This window comes from Drosophila eugracilis, unplaced genomic scaffold, assembly GCF_018153835.1.
Source record: "Drosophila eugracilis isolate 14026-0451.02 unplaced genomic scaffold, ASM1815383v1 contig_90, whole genome shotgun sequence".
Taxonomy (NCBI): domain Eukaryota; kingdom Metazoa; phylum Arthropoda; class Insecta; order Diptera; family Drosophilidae; genus Drosophila; species Drosophila eugracilis.
The window spans coordinates 5,276,467-5,302,131 of record NW_024573812.1 but is presented as its reverse complement, the minus strand read 5'-3'; the positions used below and the strand labels follow the sequence as shown (position 1 = coordinate 5,302,131).

General features: G+C 44.4%; 3 protein-coding genes across 5 annotated transcripts; all 3 read right to left on the bottom strand.

Annotated features, from left to right (window-relative positions):
• Positions 1-704: 704 nt before the first annotated feature.
• LOC108113310 lies at positions 705-10,448 on the bottom strand. 3 transcript variants are annotated; one of them, XM_017223863.2, is made up of 7 exons: positions 10,175-10,448; positions 5,972-6,124; positions 4,776-5,914; positions 4,159-4,560; positions 3,703-3,987; positions 3,524-3,624; positions 705-2,909 (listed from the first exon to the last, which is right to left on the bottom strand). In XM_017223863.2, exons 2-7 carry the CDS (start codon positions 6,112-6,114, stop codon positions 2,751-2,753), a joined length of 2,229 nt encoding a protein of 742 aa, XP_017079352.1. In that variant the 5' UTR covers positions 6,115-6,124; positions 10,175-10,448; the 3' UTR covers positions 705-2,750. The 3 variants fall into 3 exon arrangements, with proteins under 3 accessions (XP_017079352.1, XP_017079353.1, XP_017079354.1); XM_017223864.2 differs by lacking the exon at positions 10,175-10,448 and adding an exon at positions 7,197-7,291; XM_017223865.1 differs by lacking the exons at positions 705-2,909; positions 3,524-3,624 and having other exon boundaries at positions 3,936-4,560.
• Positions 10,449-11,662: 1,214 nt separating this feature from the next.
• LOC108113016 (phosphoenolpyruvate carboxykinase [GTP]) lies at positions 11,663-14,339 on the bottom strand. The gene is made up of 2 exons (XM_017223438.2): positions 14,003-14,339; positions 11,663-13,861 (listed from the first exon to the last, which is right to left on the bottom strand). The coding sequence occupies exons 1-2, from the start codon at positions 14,032-14,034 to the stop codon at positions 11,950-11,952; spliced, it is 1,944 nt and encodes a 647-aa protein (XP_017078927.1). The 5' UTR covers positions 14,035-14,339; the 3' UTR covers positions 11,663-11,949.
• A 2,134-nt stretch (positions 14,340-16,473) lies between these two features.
• LOC108112982 (phosphoenolpyruvate carboxykinase [GTP]) lies at positions 16,474-24,222 on the bottom strand. Its single transcript, XM_017223390.1, has 2 exons — positions 23,800-24,222; positions 16,474-18,446 (listed from the first exon to the last, which is right to left on the bottom strand). Exons 1-2 carry the CDS (start codon positions 23,832-23,834, stop codon positions 16,562-16,564), a joined length of 1,920 nt encoding a protein of 639 aa, XP_017078879.1. The 5' UTR covers positions 23,835-24,222; the 3' UTR covers positions 16,474-16,561.
• Between the last annotated feature and the right edge of the window lie 1,443 nt (positions 24,223-25,665).

The following is a 25,665-nucleotide window of genomic DNA, read 5'->3' as shown; positions in this document are numbered from 1 at the left end:
TCCCGGGCCGGGGATATTCATTTAGGCTTGTTTATTGAACTTGGAATTAGTTTGATTTGAGTCCGGGCTCCGGCTCCAGGGACGGCCGAGGAATGAAGGCGAAGGTAAAGAGAAACAATCTCTGTTCAAAAGGGAACCATTTGCAGGATAATCTCGGGCGGCGGCTCCTTGGTGCGTTAAATATAATAAAATAAGCTCATTAAAATTATGAGACCCCCAAGCAGCAGGTGGCGGGGTCGACAAGCAGCGGCAAACGGCAAGCCATCAAAGTTTCCCAGATATATCTGAGGCAGCGAGAGAGGTTGCCATGCAAAGAGATGCCATCCCATGATTCTGGCCATCAATCAGAGCCGGATTGTCAACTTTTCAACAGCATCGCCCGACTTCTGCGTAAGTTAATTACGGGCAACCCAACAACTGGCGATTGATTCTACGAAAAACTAATATTGTGTTGGGAGTGTTTTTCTTGCCGCAGGAGCGTGAAATCCGGCCAAGTTTTGGGTGCGATTGACAACAGGCACTTAACACATTTACCACTCCCCCCTTTTACGCCCTAATGAACCGCAAGTGCGCAACAGCTGAGATCTGAGGATGCTGGGACTTCAGTACCAGTCGCATGACTTGGCATTGACTGTGGTGCGGTTGCAGCCCCCTGACACCCCCTCACCCCTGCTCGCCCACCAATGAAAAGAAACACAACTTAGTTACAGAGCGTCCTTGTCCTTTATTTATCGGATGATGAGATCGAAAGAGAGAGTCTTAAGGGCAGGAAGGGGAGGGGAGGGGCTGAGGAAAGTTATACACACCAAACAAGAAATCGGATTTTATCTCCGTGTACTCTAATTAATTTGTTTTTTTCTGCTGCCTCATCTCGTTGACAGGCGAAAGCGTACATTTGTGGATTACACTATGCAACACAAAATTGTTTTCTTTGTTTTCGGGGGTTCCCTTCAGTTGTATAGTCGCTGTCGCAGTTTGCTTTGTCTCTCAGCTTGCCTTGGAAAAATATAAATATACATCGATCTTTACATACATATATATCTGGTATATGTCTGGTTTGGTTATCTTTATAGCTACGCTTTAAGCCAACTTTTGGATCTAAATGGTAGCAGTAAAATCTCATTTAGAATACATTGTTTATTTAATAGCATTACACAATAAATTCGGTGGGAGTTTATAGCTGGCTCTGATTCGATTTCGGTACAAATATCCTCAGCGATTTGATTAGCAAATCAAATTAAAGCCGCGACCCTGATGCTGACACACACACACACACGGCGTATGCGCGATGCAGATTGCCACAGATTTGAGGAATGCGGCTGGGAAATATTCGAATTCGCCAGCCAGGCCAGGCCCTGCGTTTTTGCAAATTAAAACTTTCGCCGGAGCAAGTTTGTGTTTTGTTTGCTAAATGTTAAAAATGATAAAGTGCACTCGACAGAAAGGAGAGCGGTGGAGGTGGATGATGTGAGGCGGAAGGAAGGGGGGTAGAGCAAACATGAGTGCACAGCTGTCGAGTGCTCGACTTTTGGACGAGCCTGTTATGTTGCCCGGCCAGGCTATGGCAGCCTAGACCAGGCCAGGACAGGCCTTCAAACCCATTCCAAATCCCCCATCTAATGTGTAAGTTTGCGTATGAAAATAGTTAGAGTTACGTTTGTTTTTGCTTGCCTTTCGCATTTTGTAAAAGGTATTTTTCAAATATAAGCGTATGAGTTCAGAAGTGTTAGAAGTTCCATGTATATATATATATGTATATGTTGTCTTTAAATATATAATATATGTATATATATATAGTATAGGTACACGTAAGAATACATCTATATACTCGTAGTAACGTATGAGTGAAGTACTTTGATTAAATGGTATTTGTTCTTGGCTTAGACTAACAACAGTCAACATTCAACAGTCATTCCGATATGAGATTTTCGTCAATTGGAAGAATTATTTTGCGAAGCAGGTGGAGCGTTAAGTAACCCTAGCCTAGACAATAAACTTATCCGATATAGGTCACGTGTATACATATATGGTATATATATATGATGCTTATGGCCACTATGTGTATACATAAATCAACATCTATAAAGTTTCTCTCGTCCTTTGGGGGGCTGCTCCTCTTAAGCGTTTCGTAGCGTTCAATTGACAGCACATTATTGGAATTGAAGTTATTCGCAATGGAACACATAATATGTATATGCGAGTACGCATTTAAAATATACACCTATAAATATATTTATACTGTTTTAAGTAGTATTGTGAGAGACCCGCCCCCTTCAGCGGGTTTCTGTTTTGGGCTTGGAGGTTGCACACGCCTTGCTGGGTTGCTGGTTCATCGGATCATTGGATTATTGGATCGGCTCTTATCAATCCGGCCTTCGCCATCCACTTGGAGGTGCGTCTGGTGGCGATAAGACGAACCAAAAACATCCGCCATAAACACGACGATAGGCGTATCGCCGAATCTGGAGGCCTGACCACAGCCAATGACTTGCCGAAATCCAAGACCCGGCATTAAACTTTTAATAAACGGAGCACAACAAAGGAGATGAACACATCCCCGCCAGCCTCTTGCGGTCCAATTTGAATGGCATTTGGAATATTCCGCCCGGCAGCCGCTTTTGATAAAAATTTCTCTTTTGTATACAGTTTTGTGGCATAATTTCACCCCAGGAATGCCGGCGAAACGGGAAAGGAAGAAGACATCTGGGTGGGCTCAGCATATGTGATTGGGTTTCGCCAGTGGAATATCTTTATAGCACATGCAGATTCTCGCAGCTCTTCGACTTGGATATGTCACTGAGGCAAATCTTCTGCAGGAGCTCCTTGGCCAAGTGCAGCGATATGTGGGTGCGAGAGGTCTTCATTTTCGAGGCGGTGGCCTTCTTCTCTCGCTTTTCTTTCAGGCGCATCTATGTTCAGAGGGTTAAAATGTGAAAATATATATAAAATGGGTTAAAAATTAAGTTTTACATACAGGAGTTTAAAGATAGAAAAATCTTATTAGTCCAGGATATAATCTTTATAAAAATGTTTACTAATTTCTATAAAATTCTCAACGAAATTTTGCACTTCAAAGCTTAATATTTTAATATAGTCTATGAAATCGTAATATATTTCTAATCTCTGAATTTCATCTGATATTTTCTTTAGTAATTGTTCTGCCTAATCCAATAGAACCGGAAATATCCCATTCCGAGCTTAATAATAATACCCTTCAGCCAATCTGGTTAGTTGACCAAGTTTCCTTTTGGCCCCGTTCACCGCACCATTTTCATTAATTAGTGAGCCGATCCGGAAGCAGGCCGAGCGAAACCCAACCCGAAAACACAGCCCATTCCCCGGCAGCGTGGCAAATCCATTTAACTCCATTTCCTGCACAATTTCGCCATGCATCGGTGGGTTGCGTGTGGTTCGCACCTTGCCCCAATAACCGCAGCCCCAGCTTACTACCTTTACCATCGCTGACTACCACTTCTGGCCACATGACCGCCTAACCATCTGACCACCAACACCTTTGACTCACCTGCTTCAATATGCCGACGAGCAGCTCATCGACGTTGTGCTGTATGCCGCTGGACGTCTCAATAAATTTGGCATCGCGTGAGGCGGCCAGGGCTTTGCCCTCTTTAGGGAAGCAAAAGTGAATTGGGAAGGGGAAAATGAAATCAAGCCATCATAATTAAGACCCCTGGACAGACTTACCCTGTGAGGTGATAAGCCGGGCACGGGCCAGATCCGCCTTGTTTCCTACCAGGATGACGGCCTTGTCCTTGGTATAGTTTTCCTGCCACAGATAATTGATGATTTCCTCGGCCACGCGAAAGGAGCTGCGATCCACCACAGAGAAGACAACGACGCAGCCATGGGGTTCATAGGTGGACAGTGAGTTCTCGACGCTCATCTCTACGCTGGGATGGTCGATGAATACCATGTCCGATTCCTCATCATCCAGCAGCACGCTCACCGTCTTCTCGCCGAACTCGTCGTCTAAAACTCAGATCAGAATTAAACTCTAAAGACGCCAGTGGCAGCCGGGAAGCTAGGGGTCAAGCACACACATAGTTCCAGCTAGGGGTAACTCGGCTACTCACTGCGCTCCGCGGATCATCCCCGGGGTAACGGGACCGAGACCGGGACCGAGTTTGGAATACAACTTACCCAGGCTAGCATCGTAGGTATGCATGTACTCCGACGTCATGAACTGATTGACCAGCGCCGTCTTGCCCACTCCGGCATCGCCTAGCATCACAACGCGGTAGCGGGCCGGCGGAGGTGGATCCAAGTTCTCCGAGTCATCTGGTGTCGCTGGCAAGGAGTCCACATTGGCGTAGCCCGCCCCACAGCAGCTTCCCTCGAAGGGCGACCGCTCACTGGCCCTGCTATTCGTTGAGTTCACGCTGGTGTTGCTCCGTGATCTCCGCGATATTATCGAGTCGCCACAGTTCACGACATTGCCTTTGCTGATGGAGAAGTGACGCAGCCGATATAGATCATCGCTGGCCCTCGGATTGTACGGTCGCTCTGGCAGAGAGCAGACACGCGGACGCACATGGTCAGGAACTAAAATGGGTAAAAGGAAGTCCCAGTTTAGGTTGTTAAATTTGAAATTCCTTCTCCATTAAAGGTAAATGTTTAAAATTTGTGTTAACATATCGTAACCCATAACATACTCAAACCAGATTTAATATTTTTTATCACACTTCCTTATCTTTTGATTGATTAAATTATGGAGATACCTTATCAACGAAAGATATGAAAAACAAGAACACCCTCACCTGGCAACTCGAGAAAGTTCGAAGTTCTGCGCTGGCGACCGCGATTGGAGCTCTGAAAGGCCAAAGGTCCAACATCGTCATTCGAAACAATGGAGGCATTGGAGCAGGCGCTCTTCATCGATTCCCGAGAACTCCGACGGCTGGCCAGGTAGGCCAATCCGCCTTTGGAACTGCCCCTGCGCCGGGGTTTGTGTTCCACATGGGGCTTCGGCTTGTTGGGCTTGCAGCCACTCAACTCGTGGTCAGCATCTTGGGTCAGGTCACTGGTGGATTTGCGATAGCGCAGTGAGACAACGCTATCGGAACAGGTACGATCCAGGGTGGAATGGGAGCTGTGCAGCACCTGGTAGCCGGGATTGGAGGTGATGTTGATGGCATGGCGGCGTTGGCGATGCGATTGCGGCTGTCCAGGTTCTTGCTCCATTTCCGGCTCCGTAAAGCTAAAACTGGTGGTGGTGTGGGTCACCATGGTGCTGTTGGTATGCTGGGTGCCCGTCTCACCGGATTCCATGGATAGCTGTGTGCAGTCAGTGACGCAGGAATCACGCTTTAAACCGTAATAGTTTCCACCACCCGAACCCGATCCTGCTCCTGCAGCGGATGCAGCTGCGCTGAGATTTCTTGCCTCGATCTTGCTGATGACCGGCAGTTCCCATTCATCCCGCTGCCGCTTGTTAAGTCCCCCTTGATTGTATCCTCCGCCTCCCATGGCCATGGCCACTGCCATACTCTCATCCACTCCGGTTGTCGTTAACTGAGGAACCGGATCTAGCGGTGTCTTTGTCCTCATCAACTTCTTGGAGCCCTGACGTCGTGGCGAACTGGGTGGATCGTAATACAGGGCTCCATCGTCGGGTGAGATGGGTTCGTAGTACTCAAACTTCCGCCCGTGGCTGGGACTCACTGCATCGAAGACGAACTGGCACGGAGACTTGGGACTGCGAGCAGTGGTCCGTCCACTGAGCAAAGAGGCCGAATCATCTATTGATCCTGAAGGAGGTGTCTGATAATATGAGCTCGGGGTGGAGCTACTAGCATCATCGCAGCTATCCTGGGCAAAGGTGGTCGTGATTTTGGGACTCCGTGGGGTCTCATATCCACCATAGCTATAACCCGGTGATGGAGCTCCATGGTATTGCCTGTTTGGGGTTCTAAATCTAAAACTTTTTTTTCTAGAGAATGCTTGTTACTCTTACCTGGGCATTTTGGGAGTGGCTCCTTTACAGGGCAAAGGATTGCTGGCAGCTCGTGCAGGTACTTTGTGATGGGAGGAGTGGGGATGGCCATAGGAACCTCCTCCGACGGCTCCTTCGTCCCAACTGCGCTGTTGCTGTGCCATTTCAGGACTTCTGTGCAGAGGAAGATAAATTTCACCATGCACTTAGAGAACTTAAACTATTGTTAATGTTTTTAAACTGAGGCCTTATAATAATATATTAGTTTATTTTATCCTATCTTGAAAAAGAAATAAAGAATATCTACTAGAAGCTCGTGTTCTTGTCTGGTTGATATACTTTCCTCTCCTTGTTAACTAAAAAATATATCAATTTCTTCCCGTGCATTTAGCAGAATGATGAGATGACTAGATGAGATGGGAACGACCCGCTGATGGCCAACTCATGTGTAAATATCATGGGCCATTACTCATCAGAGAAAAGTGCGTCCCGTACCGTCCGGGGCATTGCCCAAATGGGCACAAAGTAAACATAATTTATGGCTTTATCTGTATTTAATCAAAATAATGAAAAGCGGGCAATAGGAGCCGGTCATCATATAAAGCCTGCCGCGCCCACTCGCCACAAAAGTCGACCGCAAAAGAGGGCGGTGAAATGTTATGGCCGCAAGTCATTTCCCGACTTTGGTCAGAGGGCAGGAAGACCAGAGGAAGGGAAGTGCTCTATTTGGCCTGGCAATTATTGTTAAATGTGCGTTCTCCAACGCTTGGTCGGATGGATGGAGACGGTGGCGTAAGTGGCTGCCCCTATTATCGCTCCACATCCGCATCCCCAGATCCCACCCACAAGCTGTCAGCACATTCACACACCCCACAGCCTGCTGCTAACTTATGCAAAAGTTGCAAACAATCCGCTTGCGGGAAACTTCATGTTGGTGTTGGGCCTGGTAACAAAGTTCTCTCCTAATGGGATTTGCCAGCATTGAGTTGGTCTTGCAGCTATTAAACTTTGGTGGCCACGAATCGCCGCAGTGGGCGTTTTGGTACGCGAACTGTTGCCTACATTTGGGCGCCATCGGACTTGATTATGACTTGGTTAGAAGACGACAGACAGCAAGTGTTGGCCATTTCTGTGTAGCTCTAATTCAGACGGCAAGTGCTTTTCCATGCATGGCAAATGGGGTTTAAGTTGGCCAGCACTTTAGTTTTACGATGCTGCACTCCCCAGTGGCGATTGTTGCACTTACATGAGCAACTTCACTATCTCATTGCCGTTGCATATCGTACATATGTTGCAGTTTTTGCTCTTGTTAGCCCCACTTGGGCTTTTCCCCCGTGGACACACGTGGCTCATTCGAATTTCCACTTTCTACTGCTGCTGGCTCACGTCCGACCTGCGGGCCATTATTATCTATCGTGTGTACAAATAGCCGTGGCACCCACACACATCCGTATTGCGTGAGTACGTGCCCATACGGCAAAGCAAATAGTCCGGAATAACGGTCGCAGCATACCTGGTAGTTTACCTGTTGGTTGCGAGCCCTTTGTGGTCTGGTTCGACAGGGAAGTGTAACTTGTTTGGACTATAGTCAAGGGAACTTTAGGTGGATTTTGTATGAGTTATACAGAGTTTGGATAGTTAAGAATAAGTTTTCATTATGAAAAGGGTTAACTGAAGTGAACTTTCTGAATTCCCAAAGTAAATTGTTATATAAGTTGCTAGTTACTACAAGTATTTATCATTCATTCATTATCATTGTTAACAATTATTGCTCATATTTAAGTTAATAACTTTATTAAGGTCTAATAAGCAACCTTAATGACTTGAAAAGTACATGGCAGGATGCCTTACAGATATAAATGACAAATGAGAAGAGGGTTAACTCGATAATCAGCTTAAGATTGAAAATTATGCTCAAAGCTAAGCTAAATATAATGCCAAAGAATCTGCATAAATTACCAAGGTATTTATATCAAGGTGTAGGCACTTGATACGAAAAATTCAACATCAAAAGTTTGCTAGACGAGCTTAAATTCTTAGGAATTTCGGTTATTTTGTTTGCTTAAAAGAAAAGAAAACACAGAAAGTCTGTCCAGCTTAATTTTATTATATGCAAATAAATATTTGTGAATAACATTTTCCTTCGAAAGTTATTAAATTTTCGGGCAGACTGAGTTGAATAACTTTCATTGCATATTCATGAACTGGAAAGTTCTTCGTTTAAAAGTTTTCATTTAAGCGCACGAATCTTTGAGACAATCTTTGGGTAAATACCACTTACAAGGCATCAATTATTCGAGTGATTGATTCAAGTGTTTGGCAACTTGTTGTTTCTCTTCTACCTCCGTTACCTTTTCGTTTCTCGGTATTCCCAGTTTTTCCCATTTTTTCCTTTACTTTTTTTTTGTATTTTGCATTTCACGTAATATAATGGCGTGTTGCCACCGCAACGAATCGAACCAAACGGACCGAATGGGGATGGATTGGGGGGATATGGTTCGAGGATGATAACAAAATGTTGATGGAAAAGTGGCCCAGAGTCCAGGGCTCACCTGGCTGGCTCTTTCTCGCTCTGGCCAACAGCTTTTGGCTTTGCAAAAATCTGCAGACAACAAATCAATAGGAATATCTGTCGTTTCTCTTTGGACGCATTCAAATCCTCAGTAGTTCGGTCTTCCTTTCTTTTTTTTTTTTGTATTTTCATTGCGGAATTGTGTATGCATAAAGGCCAAAGAGGGGGGGCCTTGGGAGATTTCGGCCAGCTTATTGTATTTGGCGAGGGTCCTGGGGTCCTTGGGCTACCCGAGAAAAGGTAAGCTTGTGTAAGATAATAATTGCTACAGATTTCTGAATTATAAAGAGAAATGTGAGTCCTTCGTCCTGGGTGCAGATTGAATTATTGATGGATTTCATTGACTTTAAACCGAGAAGCGTCCTGTGTCCATAAGTTATGCAAGGCATGAACGGATGTGTGGATAATTTGGTTGGGGTTAAGCTGCATTTGCATATACAAATGGCAATGCGTGGGCGAGGGCTTCAATCAGGTTTATGGCTTCGGGTTCGCCTGCACTGGCAATGGCACTACCACCACCACTGGCACCTTTTCCGCATTTCGCTTTCCATTTTCCCGTCCACGGCTCTTCCTTTTTGGCCTTTATGGCCACCGTACCCGACCAACATCATACCCCATCCGTGGTGGCTAGAGTAATGACCCTGCCTGCACGGACCGTCATTAAGTTGCAGGCCTCTACCGCGTCATAAAGAAGTTGGCCGGACAACCCTTTGGTAAACTTTGCTTGTAATTAAGCCCGCACCCGTTAAACGCATAGTTAACACCACCCCACCATCCCGATCCCTTACTATCCCTACTCTCTCCCTACCTACTAGCCTACCATAACAGCCAAGCCAATGGAGCACTTTCACCCCTTGTCTCTGCTGTAAAAATAAACTGAGTGTGTGTACAACACAAACAAGGAAAGTCCATAAAACACTTAAGATCTAGGAATATATGTATGTACGAAGAGAGGGGAAGATGGAAGACTGGTTCTGGGCTGGTCAGTTCGCAAATTACAAATCCTGGCCAAAGTCACGTCGCAAGTTGGTCATTAGCCGCCACTTGAGTCTCAAAGCGCCGCCCCCGCATCGATTTTATTGCAACACATAATTCTTGAGGCCGGGGCCATTTGTGCAAATCTCATGTTGATGGCATATTAAGTGACCTCCGGGCCGTTTTTCAACTAACTACCCTTCGGACCCCACTACCCCACTACCCTACTACCCCCAACTCCTATTCCTCATCATTCAGTGCCCCAAAGCGGCTGCCAATTTGCACTTTAAACGGCCAGCGGGTGGGCAAAGTGATGTCGTTGGATAGACAGAAATGGTGCAAACTTACGTGTAATTAGACGCGTCTGGGCGCGAGGATTAGCAATTAAGCGAATGTCCTGTGAGCGCGCAACAAGTGCCGCAGGAACAGAGAGTGAGTGAGGGGGGGGTGTATATATGTATGTATGTATATAAAGGACGAAGTGGTGTTAAAAGAGACACAGGACACGAGTAATCCCTGTTGGTGAAGGCGGGCTTTTGGGTGGCAATTGCCGTTTGGGGGCAAAGTGAGAGCAGCGCATAAATCAACATGTCAAATCGCAGCTTACAAAGTGCCACCCACACACACACACACCCAGTCACACACAAAAACATACACCGAGACAGACTTAAACTCACTTTTACTCCGCGTGCCGCATTACAGTTTAATGTTTACCATTTTCATCAAATTTGTCGGATAATTCGGTCTGTTATAGCAACTTTGCTAATTGTCCAACACCAACAATGCCACTAAACACAAACACAACACCAGCACACCGATACTGGTACACCAATGCCGACGCACACAACACACAAACACAAAACACCAACACACCGACGAGCAACAGTTTGCACGGCCAGCCGTTCGGGCCTTTCTGCACTTCCGTTTCCGCTGGCAACTGCTGCTCTTACAAACTTCCGCCCGGACGAAGCTGCGGCAGCGGCTGCTCGACCTGAACTGTGGTTCCCCTCGAATCTCGGTTGCCATTTTCCTAGCTCCCGATTCCCATGTCTATCCGAAGTGCTGGAAAAGCTTCGCTGGCTAAGCTTTTCACGACTTTCCATTCGGCTGGAAAACGGAGCCGGTGAAAGCTAACAAATGCAATGGCTGTTATTCTGTCAGTGCAGGAGTTGATTGGGAAATCATTTAACGGTTTTATGTTATATAATTTAATAGCAATATATGTTAAATATTATTTATTATTTAAAGCTTAAATTACTATTTACTTAAATATTAAAAAATAATTTCTAATCAATTAAATGCGGTTCCATTCTGTAACTTCCACAAAGTCAAAGACGTGTTTTGTTATTTTGAATACCAAAAAATTGAGTTGGTCTAAACAAAGACGCCACACTTTTCAATTAACACTTTTTAAATGCTATCATTTAATATAAAAGTCATGATTTAAATGATGATTCTTCCCAAACAAGTTTGTGTTTTTCCAATTTTTCTAATTTGGTTTTCGTTTTTATGATTTTAACACTAATAATAAAAAGAACGAATGAATTTGTGTGAATTTTTAAGCAAATATTTTTTGCAATATACATATTACCTATATATATTTTTTAGCTAAAAAAAGATATATATTTTAGCCCTATGTATGTATACCTCTCAAGTTTGATTCTTTTTCTTATAACTAGATAACCAGAGATCAATGCTAAATGCTAATGCTAGATTACTGCTTTAGGACTAGAGAAATTTGGCGTCCTCTTGTCCAGAGATCGGCTAGATGCCTTTGCTTTAGATGTCTTCTGAAAGTTGCATTAACCAACGAAGAAGCTAAGTAGTTTGTGTGAGCTGTGAGACGATCATTGTACCGACTTGAGTGCCTGTTTATCTGTTCCCTAATAGAGGGAATGTGGAGGTCATCTTCTAGGGATTTGTTTCTAACGTACCAAGGCGCATTTGAAATCATGCGCAACGCCCGGTTTTGAATCCTTTGTACTTTCATGACGTTAGAGTCCGAAGCCAAGCCCCATAGTTGGATGCAGTACATCATTGAAGGCACCACAATTGATTTATACAGCAGCACTAAGCTAAGCTTGCTCGTTGGCTTAAGCAACAAGGAGAGTTGCCTAAGCTTGGAAATAAGTTTCATTCTGCTAAATAAATACTCAAATAATTCATAGGTTATAAAATCGTCTTGTTTTATTCTTTTTTATGTGTTTTTTCTTTGTTCACCTTAGTTGCTAATCTTAAGTCTGCTTACATAAATAGTAAATAGTTTGGAAGTCTTCGCCTTATAAACTAGAGAAACGACCAAGTAAGGTATTGGGATATAGGATACGACGGGATAGCATTTCTTGGATGAGTATGTGGGGTTAGTACGGGATAGTACGGATGTTGAGCAGGTATAGGTATGTGGGGCGGGTATATATGTTTTTAAGTTCGGTTTGGCCTTAGATGATCCTTTTTAAAGGCCGGCAATGCGGGCCGAAAGTTCGTCCAGTTCCTTGTAAATGCTGGCCGGCAGATCGGCTCCAACCTGCGACTCGAAGTAGGTGCGAATGTCCTTGACCTCCTGAGACCAGAAGTCCTTGGGTAGCGAGAAGATTTCCTTCACATCCACCTTATCCTTCATGCCAGCCAAGTTGAGGGCACCCTCAGCAGGAATGTGTCCAATGGCCGAATCCACATAACAGGATTCGCCGTTCACCCGACGCAGAATCCATTCGAGCACACGGGAGTTCTCGCCGTATCCGGGCCACATGAACTTGCCCTCGGCACTCTTGCGGAACCAGTTGACATGGAAGATCTTGGGCACCTGGCCGCGCTTCTCCATGCTCAGCCAATGGGCGACGTAGTCACCGAAGTTGTAGCCAAAGAAGGGCCTCATTGCGAAGGGATCGTGCATGATCACCTTGCCCTTGTGCTCGGCAGCGGCGGTGGCTTCACTCCTCATGGCAGCGCCAATGAAGACTCCATGGGTCCAATCCCTAGCCTCGTAGATCAGTGGCACACCAGCGGGACGACGTCCTCCGAAGAGCATGGCGGAAATTGGCACACCAGCTGGATCCTCCCAGGCACCATCGATGATCGGGCACTGGGCAGCCGGGGTGCAGAAGCGGGAGTTGGGATGAGCAGCTGGTTTGCCGGAATCCTTGGACCAGGGCTTGCCCAGCCAGTCGGTGATCTGGACATTGGGAGCCAGGCTGCTCTCCATGCCTTCCCAGAAGACACCGCCATCGGAAGTGGAGGCCACGTTCGTGAAGATGGTGTTCTTGAACACAGTGTTCATGGCAATGGGATTGGTCTCCATTGAGGTTCCAGGAGCCACACCAAAGAATCCATTCTCTGGGTTGATGGCACGCAGCACTCCCTGCGAGTCGAACTTCATCCAGGCGATGTCATCACCCACGCACTCCACCTTGTAGTCAGCCAATGAGGGGTTCAACATGGCCAAGTTGGTCTTGCCACAGGCCGAGGGAAAGGCAGCGGTGATGTATTTCTTCTCTCCCTTGGGATCGGTAATTCCCAGGATCAACATGTGCTCGGCCAGCCATCCCTCACGCTTGGCAATGGTGCTGCCAATTCTCAGGGCAAAGCACTTCTTGCCCAGCAGCGAGTTGCCTCCATAACCGGATCCATAGGACACGATCAAATTCTCGGCAGGCTTGTGCAGGATGATGGTGCGCTCGGGATCGCAGGGCCAGGAAGGCTGCTCAACCTTTCCGTTAGCAGGGGCACCCACAGAGTGCAGGGCGCGGACGAACTCCTCCTTCTTGGCCAGCTGGCGCAGGACAGCGGCTCCCATGCGGGTCATGATTCTCATGGAGGCTACAACATAAGCGGAGTCAGTGAGCTCAATTCCAATCTTGGATAGCGGGGATCCAACTGGTCCCATGCTGAAGGGCACCACGTACATGGTGCGACCCTTCATGCATCCGGGGAAACGCTGCTTCACAGCAGCATCCATATCGCTGGGCGAGATCCAATTGCCCAGGGCACCCTTGACTCCCTCAACCGGAGTGGGAATGGTCTCCTCCCGGCGGTCGGTGCAGATGAAAGTGCGCGACTCGACACGGGCCACATCCGCGGGATTGGTGCGGGCCAACCAGCAGTTCTCGTACTTGGGCAGGGGCACAATGGTGCCAGCCTCGAGGAGGCTCTTGATGAGCATCTTATTCTCCTGCTCGCTGCCATCGCAGATGTGCACCTGGTCGGGCTGGCACATGGCGATACCCTCCTCCACAAAGCTGCGAACGCCAGCGGTCAGTGAATCGACATTTCCATAGGAGATGGGAATGCCACGGATGTGGCTGTACAGACCGCAATTGTCCTGGCGCAGCTTGTGCAACTGGGGCAGACCGCACACATTGCCGGAGCTGCAAAATGAAAATTCCAATTTAATTAAGTGGCTTCGATGGTGGCGCCCCAAATAATGCTCTGGCTTATTAAATATTAATTGCCATTAAAATCCCCTTTCCCCATTTTATGCATTTCGAGTGACCTCTTTAAGTACTTACATAATTTTGCTTTGTTCAATGAGCTCAGGCATTTTGCTTGTTGTTTAGTTTATGAGTTTTTCTCAAAATGAAAACTTTGGAATAATTTGTGTTAGATTTTTGTGGATTTTTTCGCGTTTGATAGCGTAAAAGAGTTTAGTTTTTTTTGGCACTTTTGCTTATCACAATTGGGTAATTATCACAATAAGTATTGTTCGACTGGCGAAGACTTGAAGTTCATATGTTCTTCCACAGTTTTTTGTCAAAGATCAACTTGGTTTTCAGACCACTGAAAGTAGGCTTTTCACTTGATCTTTCCATTTACTCTGTCCACGAGTAACTGATGCCAACTGCTACGATCGGGGGCCTTATATACCCAGCCGGCGACGCCTCGCCATCGAGGCGACTAGAACAAGTCGGGCCGATCGCCTCGGAATCGGGTTTACGATCGCATCACCGAGCGAGAGGGTCAAACTCCGGACAAGCTGATTGGCTGCCGGCGGAGGCTCGGCGATTGTTTTGGTTTTTCACTAGTCTCGATGGGGCTATGGGGGCTATGAAATCCGGGGTATACTAGTATGTAGGCATATATATATATATGTTTATATATGGGGTAGGTATGTCCCCACATGGCAACAGCAGACTGTTGTTTTCGAGTGGCATTAAAAACGTTTTCTAGTGCGTTTGCATTGATAAGCATTTGTTGTTATTTTCGACACCCTGGTATTTGCCACTTTCGCGTTGTTAATTTAATTATTCTGTTTATGATTTTATGTGATAGAACGAAAATAGAAACCAGTTCATGGACAGTTGTCTTCCCCCTGCAGCTGTATACGTTCTGGATGCATCTATATAGCTGCTGCACTTGCAACGAGATGCAACCTAAGATAGAAATAGTGCAGGCCCACACGCGCCCTCCTACGCCTGCTGACCGACCGACCGGCCACATGTCTTCTATACACTCTCACTCTCATTTTGGCCATTTGCCAAATCGAAAAAACTTTCGCTTATTTGCCGAATCGGTGACGGAAAATTTGTATGCTAATCCGAACCCCCCTTGCCAACCAGATGAGTCCCGGCCTCCTCAATTGGCCATGGCCGCCTTGGAGGCCAGCATTCATGTGACTCTGGTGGCGCTCCAAGAATAGCATAGCCCAAATGGCTGTCATGTGGCCTCTACTGTATTTGTCTCTGGGGAAGGAGAAATGAAGGTGCCAATGGTGGTGTGACTTTGCCCCACCATCAATACAGTTAGCAAGAAGCACCAGAATCCTCTGGTCGCCACTCAGAGAAAAACATTCACCAAAAGCGGTAGTTCATTCGGAAAAGTTGCAAGTAAAAAAAGGTGCTCTTCTTGGTTTTACAAACATTTATATTTACGAATCTTAATTCTAAAAATACAATTTGTTTATGCTTGCCAAATCTGTTTTTAGGACTTGGAGTTTTTACAATATTTTCCCCTTGGTTCGCTTCTTGAGACCGTTGCCAATCAGGTTCCGTTTACCGCTCACTTAGCCTAGACCCAATGACCTTCGAGGGAACCTGGTCAGCCAGTGGTCCTTGGTCCTTGGCTCCACCATCTGCCATTGCCCCCACCCACTTTTTGGATTCCCTTTACGACAAGTCCAGTTTCGATTTAAATCGTTTTCGTCTACACGCGTTGCTTGGCATTTTTTGATGGTTTATTTATAAACTATGGACTTGTTTTTCTAGTTCGGCCTGATAATCTTCATCATCGGCGCTAATTGCTGGACTCAGACTCGGACTTGGCCTCAGACTATAACTGCTTCGCTCCTGTTCTCACCTCTCCCTATACCTGGTTGGTTGGCACATTTCGATGATTCGGGCTTATTTGGAATTTACGTCAATAGACGATCATCGATCTGCTGAATATATATGCATAATCAATATGCGATCTGTTTGGGTACCGATGTGGGATGTGGGATGGCCGGGCGGGTTATCAGCAGACGAGCCTCTGAGCTCAGCTAAATATAGATCAGACCCGGATCTGTGTACTGGCGACCAGGAAAATTTTCCAAAAGGAAAAACATCATTAAGGGGATCTAAATTCGATTTGAACTTCTCATTGGAATTACTTTTGGGGTTATGGATTTTGGACTTCTTAGGTCTTTTGTTCTAATAAAGCGGACATTATTTCTTCTTCTGCCTTATCACTTTGCACCCCAAAGAACACAACACACCACGCGTTGGCAATCAGTCCTTGGCAACCCAACAAGCCAAAAGAAAAGAAGACTACAAAATGTTTAATAAAGTTTCTTGGCTTCTTCTGGCATTTTATTTGCTTGTTTTTCATCGCGTCGATCTGTTGATAAGTTAGGTTAAACGGCATTATGGATTTATACGCTTGTTTACGCCAATTGCGGACGGGCCTCCGCCCCGGCTACCACTGATAACACGCGTCCAGGCCACGCCCCAATTCCAATTCAAATCCCATTCGCATTCGCAAAGTTCCCAAATAACCACAAGTTGAATTTCGCTATATAAAAATCTCGTTCGTTTGGTTTTATTTTAGGCAATAAGGGGGTCTTAGATTAGGGAGTAACCTATGGAACAAACACATCACATGTCGGCCACACGCGCCTTCAGCTCCCTCAGCTGGTCGGCAACGGCACTTGGTAGATGGTGACCAACCTGCTCCTCAAAGTACTTCTCGATGGCACTCACCTCCTGCTCCCAGAAGTCCTTTGGCAGATCGAATAGCTGTTCGAGATCAATGTTTTCCTTTAAACTCTCCAAGTTTAGGGAATCCTTGGTGGGCAGTCGACCAATGGGAGAGTCCTCAAAGCAATTCTCACCCTCCACCCTGCGGAAAATCCAGTCCAGAACTCGAGAGTTGTCTCCGAATCCAGGCCACAGGAATTTGCCCTCGCTGCTCTTGCGGAACCAGTTGACGTGGAAGATCTTGGGCACTTGGCCTCGCTGCTCCATGCTCAGCCAGTGACCCAGGTAATCGCCAAAGTTGTAGCCAAAGAAGGGTCTCATTGCGAAGGGATCGTGCATGATCACCTTGCCTTTGAATTCCGCAGCTGCAGTTGCCTCACTCCTCATGGCAGCTCCAATAAATACTCCGTGCTTCCAGTCACGAGCCTCGTAGACCAAAGGAACTCCACTAGGACGACGACCTCCAAAGAGAATGGCGGAAATGGGTACTCCCTCACTGTCCTCCCAAGCGGGATCAATGATGGGGCACTGAGAGGCTGGAGTGCAGAAACGGGAGTTGGGATGAGCAGCCGGCTTTCCCGACTCCTGTGACCAAAGTTTACCCAACCAGTCTGTGACTGTCACTCCCTTCAGTTGATCCTTCTCCATTCCCTCCCAGTAAACCCCACCATCTGATGTCGATGCCACGTTGGTGAAAACTGAGTTCTTAAAGATTGTATCCATGGCTATGGGATTGGTGGCCCTTGAGGTTCCAGGTGCCACGCCAAAGAACCCGTTCTCCGGGTTAATTGCCCGCAGAACTCCTTTCTTGTCGAACTTCATCCAGGCGATGTCATCCCCAACACACTCCACTTTGTACCCAGGCAATGTTGGTGTCATCATGGCCAGATTGGTCTTGCCACAAGCTGAGGGAAAAGCCGCAGCTATGTAGATCTTCTTACCCTGCGGATTGGTGATGCCCAGGATCAACATGTGCTCGGCCAACCAGCCCTCCCTCTTGGCAATGGTACTTCCAATCCTGAGAGCAAGACACTTCTTGCCCAGCAGTGAGTTTCCACCATAGCCAGATCCATAGGACACAATCTCATTCTCAGCTGGCTTGTGCAGGACAATGGTGCGCTCGGGATCGCATGGCCAGGAAGGCATGGCCTGGACACCACTTTTGGGCGTACCCACCGAGTGCAGACACTTAACAAACTGACCATCCCCGCTTTGCAGGTGTTCCAGAACTGGATTGCCAGCCCGAGTCATAATCTTCATGGACTCCACAACATAAGGAGAGTCTGTGACCTCGATGCCGACTTTGGAAAGAGGTGAACCCACTGGACCCATGCTGAAGGGAATGACGTACATGGTGCGTCCCTTCATGCAGCCAGGGAATCGCTCTTGAATCGCCGTCTGCAGGTCCTTCTCCGCCATCCAATTGCCGAGCATTCCGGGAGTGGCCTTTTCCGTCACCGGGACTGTCTGCTCTTTGTTATCGGTGGAGATGAAAGTCTTGCCCTCCACACGTGCCACATCCGCTGGATTGGTTCTCGCCAGCCAGCAGTTGTCGTATTTGGGTAAGGGAATGATGGTTCCTTTTTTCAACATGAGTCCCTGGAGCAACTTGCTCTCGCTTTCGGTTCCATCGCAGATGTGCACCTTGTCCGGTTGGCAGAGATCCACACACTTCTCCACATACTGCTTGACTGCAGGGGTAAGGACTTTGGCATCTCCATACTGAACGGAGAGGAAGCGGCAGGTCAGGCGGAAGTTGTAACTCCGTGGTGGGGAGATCAAACTAGAACGGAAATGGGTAAAATTTATCATTAATACAGAATAATGGAATCAGAATCTATAGTTTCATCTCCATAATCTTATATATCTTCAGAATAAAAAGAAAATTTAGTTTTGCTCAATATTAACCTAGGTTAGGATACTGATAGCTATCAGATAGTGAAAGACACTCCACCAACTTCGTTAATCAATCACAACGACCTTTTGAGATACTCTATCTACAGCTACCACCATTCGTACAGCTGACTAACCGAAGCGAGCACAACTGTACCCCCTTGGCGGACCTCGTAACGTGAATTTCAAATTCTAAGCGGTAACGCAACGCCGCTGGAAAAAGAGCCAGTGCCGCAGAAAGAAACGAATACAAATAAAATCGAAATACAAACAAAAACAATGAGAAAAAGATACAACCAAACTGGCTGATCAGCTGTTCGTCTGGTCGTTCAGGTTTTGGAGAGCTCCAAACTCGAGAAACTTGCTCGCCGCATTTCGCACTGCGATCTGGAGGGGATAAAGAGAGATGGATGGATGTCTGGTAATGGGGTCCCCATACGAGCCAACCTTCGTGTAGCGGCCAGCCCACGTCACTTTCATTAGAAGCGGGTCCAGTTTGGGCTCCCCCGGCAGCATGATGCAATCTTTCATCATCTTTTTTTGCGGCACGGCATGGCATGGCTTGGGATGAGCAACTGATCTTTGTGTGCTCTCTGTTTTGGTTTTTTGCAGATAAGCAAAGAGCAGGTACTCTGGTGGTGGTATCTCACTGTAGAACCTCATGTTTCCGGTAGATATCACCTAGATACACAGATACATGTCTGTGGGTCAGAGACTCGGAGTTGTGAGAGACTCAATCACATATGCCAGACAATGCTTCGGTTACATGGAGTCCAAAGTCTAGTCATTCCCCGCCTCCAACTCACCAGCGGAATTATCGTTTACACGCGCTCAGGGTTGCCCCACTTGTGACGTCAGTCGAATGTCTGATGAACAGTAGAAATACCCCCAAATTAATGTATGTTTTATAATTTCGGAACTGCGTAGTTTTCTCCGCCACACGCTCTACATATTATATATATATATATATATATGTATATAGATAGGTAGACCAATCTGGCCTGGTTTATATTAGCATAAGTTGTCTGCATGGCCGGGGCGTGTGAGGTGAATGATAAAGCCAGCGATGTCTCGCAATGTCTCGGTCTCGGCTTTTGCAAATTCTAAGCCCTGAAAGGCAGTAGAAGATGGCCAATTAAACTGCTAAATTGAATGAAAATTAGAGTTTAATTTAATCATATTAACTGGCTTTTGTTGTGGGTTTTTTGTGGCCAACGTCTGGCTTTTATCGTGATTCTTGCGTGTGAGATCTTTATTTGGCAGTTTGTTTGGTCGTGAAATGCTAGTCAAATAGTCCGACAATATTTATGATGGCACTGATATTGATAAGAGAGCATATGGGTAAACAAACCGCTTTAATCCAAATCGCACCGGTCTATTATCGCTGTTGACACCGGCAGCTAATTATTTGAGCAGCACTCGAGTTCTCGCCTCGGATTTGATTAGGGACACGCGCCCCGATTGGATTCTGAAAATCCGCTGCGTATTCGTTGCTATTTTGGGAGATAACAGAGAGCAATCTTCTATGTCGCGGAATGGTCTCGAGAATTTCCCCTGGCCTTTTGAAATGGCAAACTGTAGATTCCCCTTCACCGTCTCCCTAATGACGCCACAAATGGTGACCATTCTATTTTGGCCATGTACTCATGCTCTACCAAAAGGCTACCAAACTAAACTACCAACTTGATAGCAAGTAAAGAAATCGTATGAGTAAGCATTTACCAAGTGTATTTCCCAACTTCATCAGCTTCTTCTTTTTGTTTACGCATTTATTTGTGTTTTTTTTTTTTAAAAAAATACGCATTTAATAAATTCGTTGAATTTTCAGGCAGCGCGTGTTTTTACGGCTATCTGTATGTGTGTGAATTTTTATTTGGAAAAAGAACATATCATTCTATTAATAGTTTGTGGGATACGAATTGTCCCCCCGAGAAAAAGAACACTTGGCAACAGTCATTCGGGGGTGTCAGCTGATTCAACAGATTTTCCACAACCAAAAAACTGTACTTGCAGTCTGACGAAATAAAGAAACTGGTTCCATCAGAAGCGGGTTCATTAGCCTTGGCCCTTCGCCTTAGATCCAATGAAGGAACCCCGTATCAAATGAAGGCGAAGGGCAGCCACAATCTGCGGCTTATCAGTGTGAGGATTCAGTCGACCAGTCGAAGGGTGGTGGCCAGACTTTTTATGGGTACTTAAACCAGAGATGGAAAATTGGTCAATGGAAATACTATTTCAGTTACAAGTTTACTGAACTACACTATATATATATTTTATTACTTAAAATCAAATTACGTTTTTAGCTATTACCTAGACTTATGACGTTAGATTTGTTTAGAGGAAAATACCCTATCAAGTCCCGAGATGCAAAGTTTTCCGCTACTAAGATTACAATCAGACGTCATCTGAAGTAAACACACGTTTCAGACTTTTGAAAATTCCTAGTAGAGCTTAATATTAATTCAGAAAATATTTAAAAATGACAAAGAACATGAGTAAGCAAATGATTCCTGACTTCCTTGTTCTTTAAAATAGCATTGTTCCCATATAAATTCCTATTGTCCATAAACTACGCAGAAAGTCTAGCAGGAAACCCAGTGCGAACTGGATTTTATTGCATCCAGTCTCGAGGATGGTTTATAGGCACTTAGGGAATGCTGTAGTAGAATGCTCATTACCGCATATCAAAGTCCATAGCATAGAAGCAGCTAAATTTGTATTTTGTTTACCGACTGATAAGCGAACCCAGACTGCCCACGCTTCCCTATAGAAATACGTATACATTTCTAGATTAAAGTACTCCACGAGTGGTATAATGTGTATAAGGTAATGGTTTGTCTAGTCTGGTTGATTCCATCAACTACATGGAGTGAAGTCTACTTGGAAAACTTTTGCGAGCTCTGGTAATTGCTATAATGCAGTTTGTTCAATGAATGAAATTATTTAAAATGATTCATTTTTCATGAAAAGCTGGCAAACAAAGCGTCATTATTTCGTGGAATCTTATCTAGTAGTTATTGGGGAATTCTGAGAATATGTGGTAAACAAACCATTAACAGATATGACATCATTACCAAAATATGAGCCTTATTTCTCATGTTCAGCTGATCGATGGAACCTTCGGAAATGGCGCGTGTCTCTACCAACCGATAAGCAGAATTAACACATATTATATTTAAGAAATTGTTTTCATTCCCCGCCTGTATAAATAAGGCTACATATTTTTTGCTTTGGCAAATTTCGCAAACGAGGGGCTCGGCCTGAGAAATAGATTCGTCAACAATAATATTATTTATTTTTGTTGTTACTTCGACGCCGTCGCTGTGTCTAAAGGTTATCATCAATGGAAGTTCCATGAAATGAAAAAGTATCTCTTGGATACATGCCTCCCCAACTGAATAAAACTTGAATTGGAGCTGCTGCAGTTGGCTTTTAGTGGGTGGGTTTATCGCCAAAAAGAAAAACAAAAATGAAAACACTTCAAAACACGCCACCCCATCAAAACAGAAGCCAAAAGTAAAAACAGTCAACAGGCGGATAAAGATTTCGAGGCGTTGTTGCTAGGCGGCCTCAAAAACCCATACATGCAGTGCTTTGTTTTTATTTTGCCCGCCTAATGGCGTCACACACACTCACATGCTCACACACATACGCACAAAGAAATGAAAGGCAGAGCCAGTCGAACAACTTGCCAGCGATCACAAACACACACACTTGAGCATACTGAGAAAACGAGTCAAAACAAAACTACAAAAATAATAAAAGGCATGGTGATGGAGGAGGTTGAGAAAGAAGGGGGCCACTGATAAAGAACGAAACAAAAGAAAAGGCGGGAATCGAAAAGAAAAGCTTTTCATTGAACAAAATGTTTAAGAACAAAAGTGTTGCATAAACATAGGGGCTCTAAAGGGAACTTATGGGGCTTTGGTCAATCACCTGCCGCCTGAAAGTAGGCAGTGAGAAATATTTGTACCACCACAAGAAATAAAAGAATCCAACAAGCAACACCTTAAGTTTAATACACTTTAAAAAAAATATATAAAAAACTTAATATATAGAAAAATAATTGATTTTAGCATCTAGACCTAAGATTATATCCTTAATCTTCCTTAAGAGTAAACATAAAATTACTATCACAATAAACTGAAGCTTTTCCAAAGAGAGAGAAAGAGAGGCATGCAAATAACCCAGCCACCTAAGAGATTAAGAATATATAGCGGCGAGTGCAATGATCTTGGGAGCTTTATAGATGACATTAACATTGATATTGATGGCGGGGCTGTTGGGGATGACTTTGTCTCTTGTTTACGTGAATGAAATTGTAACGGACGCTTAGCAACTTGGAGAGTATGGAATTTTCCCGCCATGCGATAAGAGTGAATCACAACTAGCAGTAACATATCTTAGTTGGGGTAGGTTAGGCTACTAATGAATGGCAAATACTAAGTTGGATTAACCTTAGGGCTTGTAAGTCAAGTAGACCACACAATGTTATTTAAGATGTTTTTGCATACCTTTAGAAAGGAATTAGCGGGTATATTAGTTCAGGATTCATAATTATTAATCATTAATCATTACAATTATTTTTTATCTCTTTATCAAATGCGTTTTTTGAGAACATTTACTTTAACATTTAACATTATTTGTTGAATAACTTTAAGCTATATTTTCCTTTGTTTTCTTATCATCAAGAATTATACAATCTCATTTAATGAATTTTTTAGTAGAACATTTAATTGCCGAATTAAGATTATCAGCCAAGAAGAGCGTCATTTCAACATCATTATGTCATTTAATATTTATTGGTCATTTATTGCTGATGTTTTACACTTTAATAAGCAGCAAATCGAAATAATAGTCAACAAAAAACAAATTATATATGTTATACAGTATCAACATTCGTGTTAGATAACAAATATTTTCATTTTATAAAGTTATATTTAATGTGATAAGATTAATTACCCTGCCAAAATGATTGTAGATAGAAATGGATTGATTAGCAGTTGATACAAATTACTCAATGATAAGATATTTGGGATCCCTTTGAACTCCATGGCATACCTAAACATCCTCCTACAACTTTTAGTATCTGTAGTTTTCCTAACAGTTGCAGGTTGATTATCTCTCGAACTTTCCTAAGACTAATGTATTTACCCAACGGGTAGCAGTCAATACATCGCTTCGTGGTCTCGCCACCCTGGATTCCCGCCAATCCCACAAAATCCGAATCCCATTAGACTCACCCGCATCGCAGCAGCTGTGCACCTTTGAGCAGCATTCTGTCACCTGTGTTTGTAGTCGCTTTCACTTTTGCCCGCTAACACTCTTGGCAACTAAATGCAGTTGCAATTTTATCTCCGTCTTAATTAATTTATTGCGCTCCGTTTCCTTGGACCCAACTGTTGTTGATTTGATGAAATTGCCGACCTAATTTGAATTTATCTCTCAGCCTCCCTCCAGTGCACTCTTCTCTGGATAGCACTTGTTGCGCTTCAGTTTCAGCAGCAGCTACAGCTTATGTTTCGGATTTGGATTCAGATTCAGATATAGCGGGGGACACTTGTTGCTGCTCTGGCACAACGAGCCAAACTGACTTAATGCGGCACTCGCTGCGCTCAAGTAACATGTATGCGCAGACAGCCGAGCATTTTGCTTTTTTCGGCTCCACTTGGGTCTTTGCTCCGCCGCTCTCATACGATCCCATCCGATTCCCATTCCCGATCCCATTCGATTCGATTCTTGCCGCTGAAGCATATGGACTATATGTTTTTGTTTTGGCTCTGATAAGATAAGATCTGACTTTGTTGCCGTTGCATTTGCTGCTCGTGCTACGTGCCGCCCACTGCATATTCAGCAGGTTGGGTTGGGAAACCTCTAGACGTGCCTGGAAAAATCATTAAACACGCCCCCTTTTCACAGCACACCGGTCTGGCGGGTCTGTGGACTTCTTTGGCAATGTCTGCGCTGTTATCACACTGGCTGGGATTACGCCATCGCTGAAGTGCTACTACATTTCAAGAAATAAAGGAATTTTTCTATGTTTTGTCTATTTATTGGCATTGTATTGGCTAAAAATATTCAGTTTTTATGCCAAAAATCAGGTTAACGAATATTGTAGAATATGGGGAATATTCCTCCAGGTTTTTGTTCACAATTTGGTTCAAACAATACATAGGGCTAAAACAGCGACTGTTTTGCGCAGCTAACAGAACGAACTTACGATTGCTGTCCTTGTCCGACTGATTTGGGAAATTACGTTTTTTTGGCAATTTTTGCATTTTTGATAAAAAATTTACATTTTAAGGTGTGAATACAGTTTTACTCGTTTACGATAAACGAGGCATTGCATTTTATATTTTGACCAATTTTTAGCAATGTATTCGTCCAAATACTGATCATTTTGTGCGAAAAACATTTTTGACCAATATTTGGAATATATATTTTTAGGTTTTTGTTCATAAATTGGCCAAAACAAGACATACGGCTAAAAGAGCGACTGTTTTGTGCAGCTAACGAGCCGAACTTACAATTTCTGTCCTTGCCTGGCTTATTTCAGAAATTTCATTTTTTGCCGATTTTTGCATTTTTGATAAGGGGTTACATCATAAAAAATGCAAAAATTGAAAAAAATTTTAATGTCCCAAATTAGTCGGACAAGGAAAAAAGTAGAAAGTTCGGGTCGTCAGCTTTACAAAACAGTTGTCCTTTTGGCTGTATGTCTTGTTTTGACCAATTTATGAACAAAAATCGAAAAAAAATATTCCAAATATTGGTCATTAATCCTTATCCTGATTTTTCTCACAAAGTTCTCAGTATCTGGACCAAAAAATTGTCAAAAATTAGTCAAAATATACAAAGTAATACCTCATTGAACTCGTTATTAAATTTCTAATAAAACTGTATTCACACCTCAAAATGATAATTTTTGGCCATTTTTCGCAAAAAATTCAAATGTAACCCCCTATAAAAAATTGACAAAAAATGGAGTTTCCTAAACCAGTCGGACAAGTACAGAAATCGTAAGTTCGGATCGTTAGCTGCACAAAACAGTCTTTCTTATCGCTGTAGCTCTTGTTTTGACCAAATTATTAAATCAAAACCTATGAAAA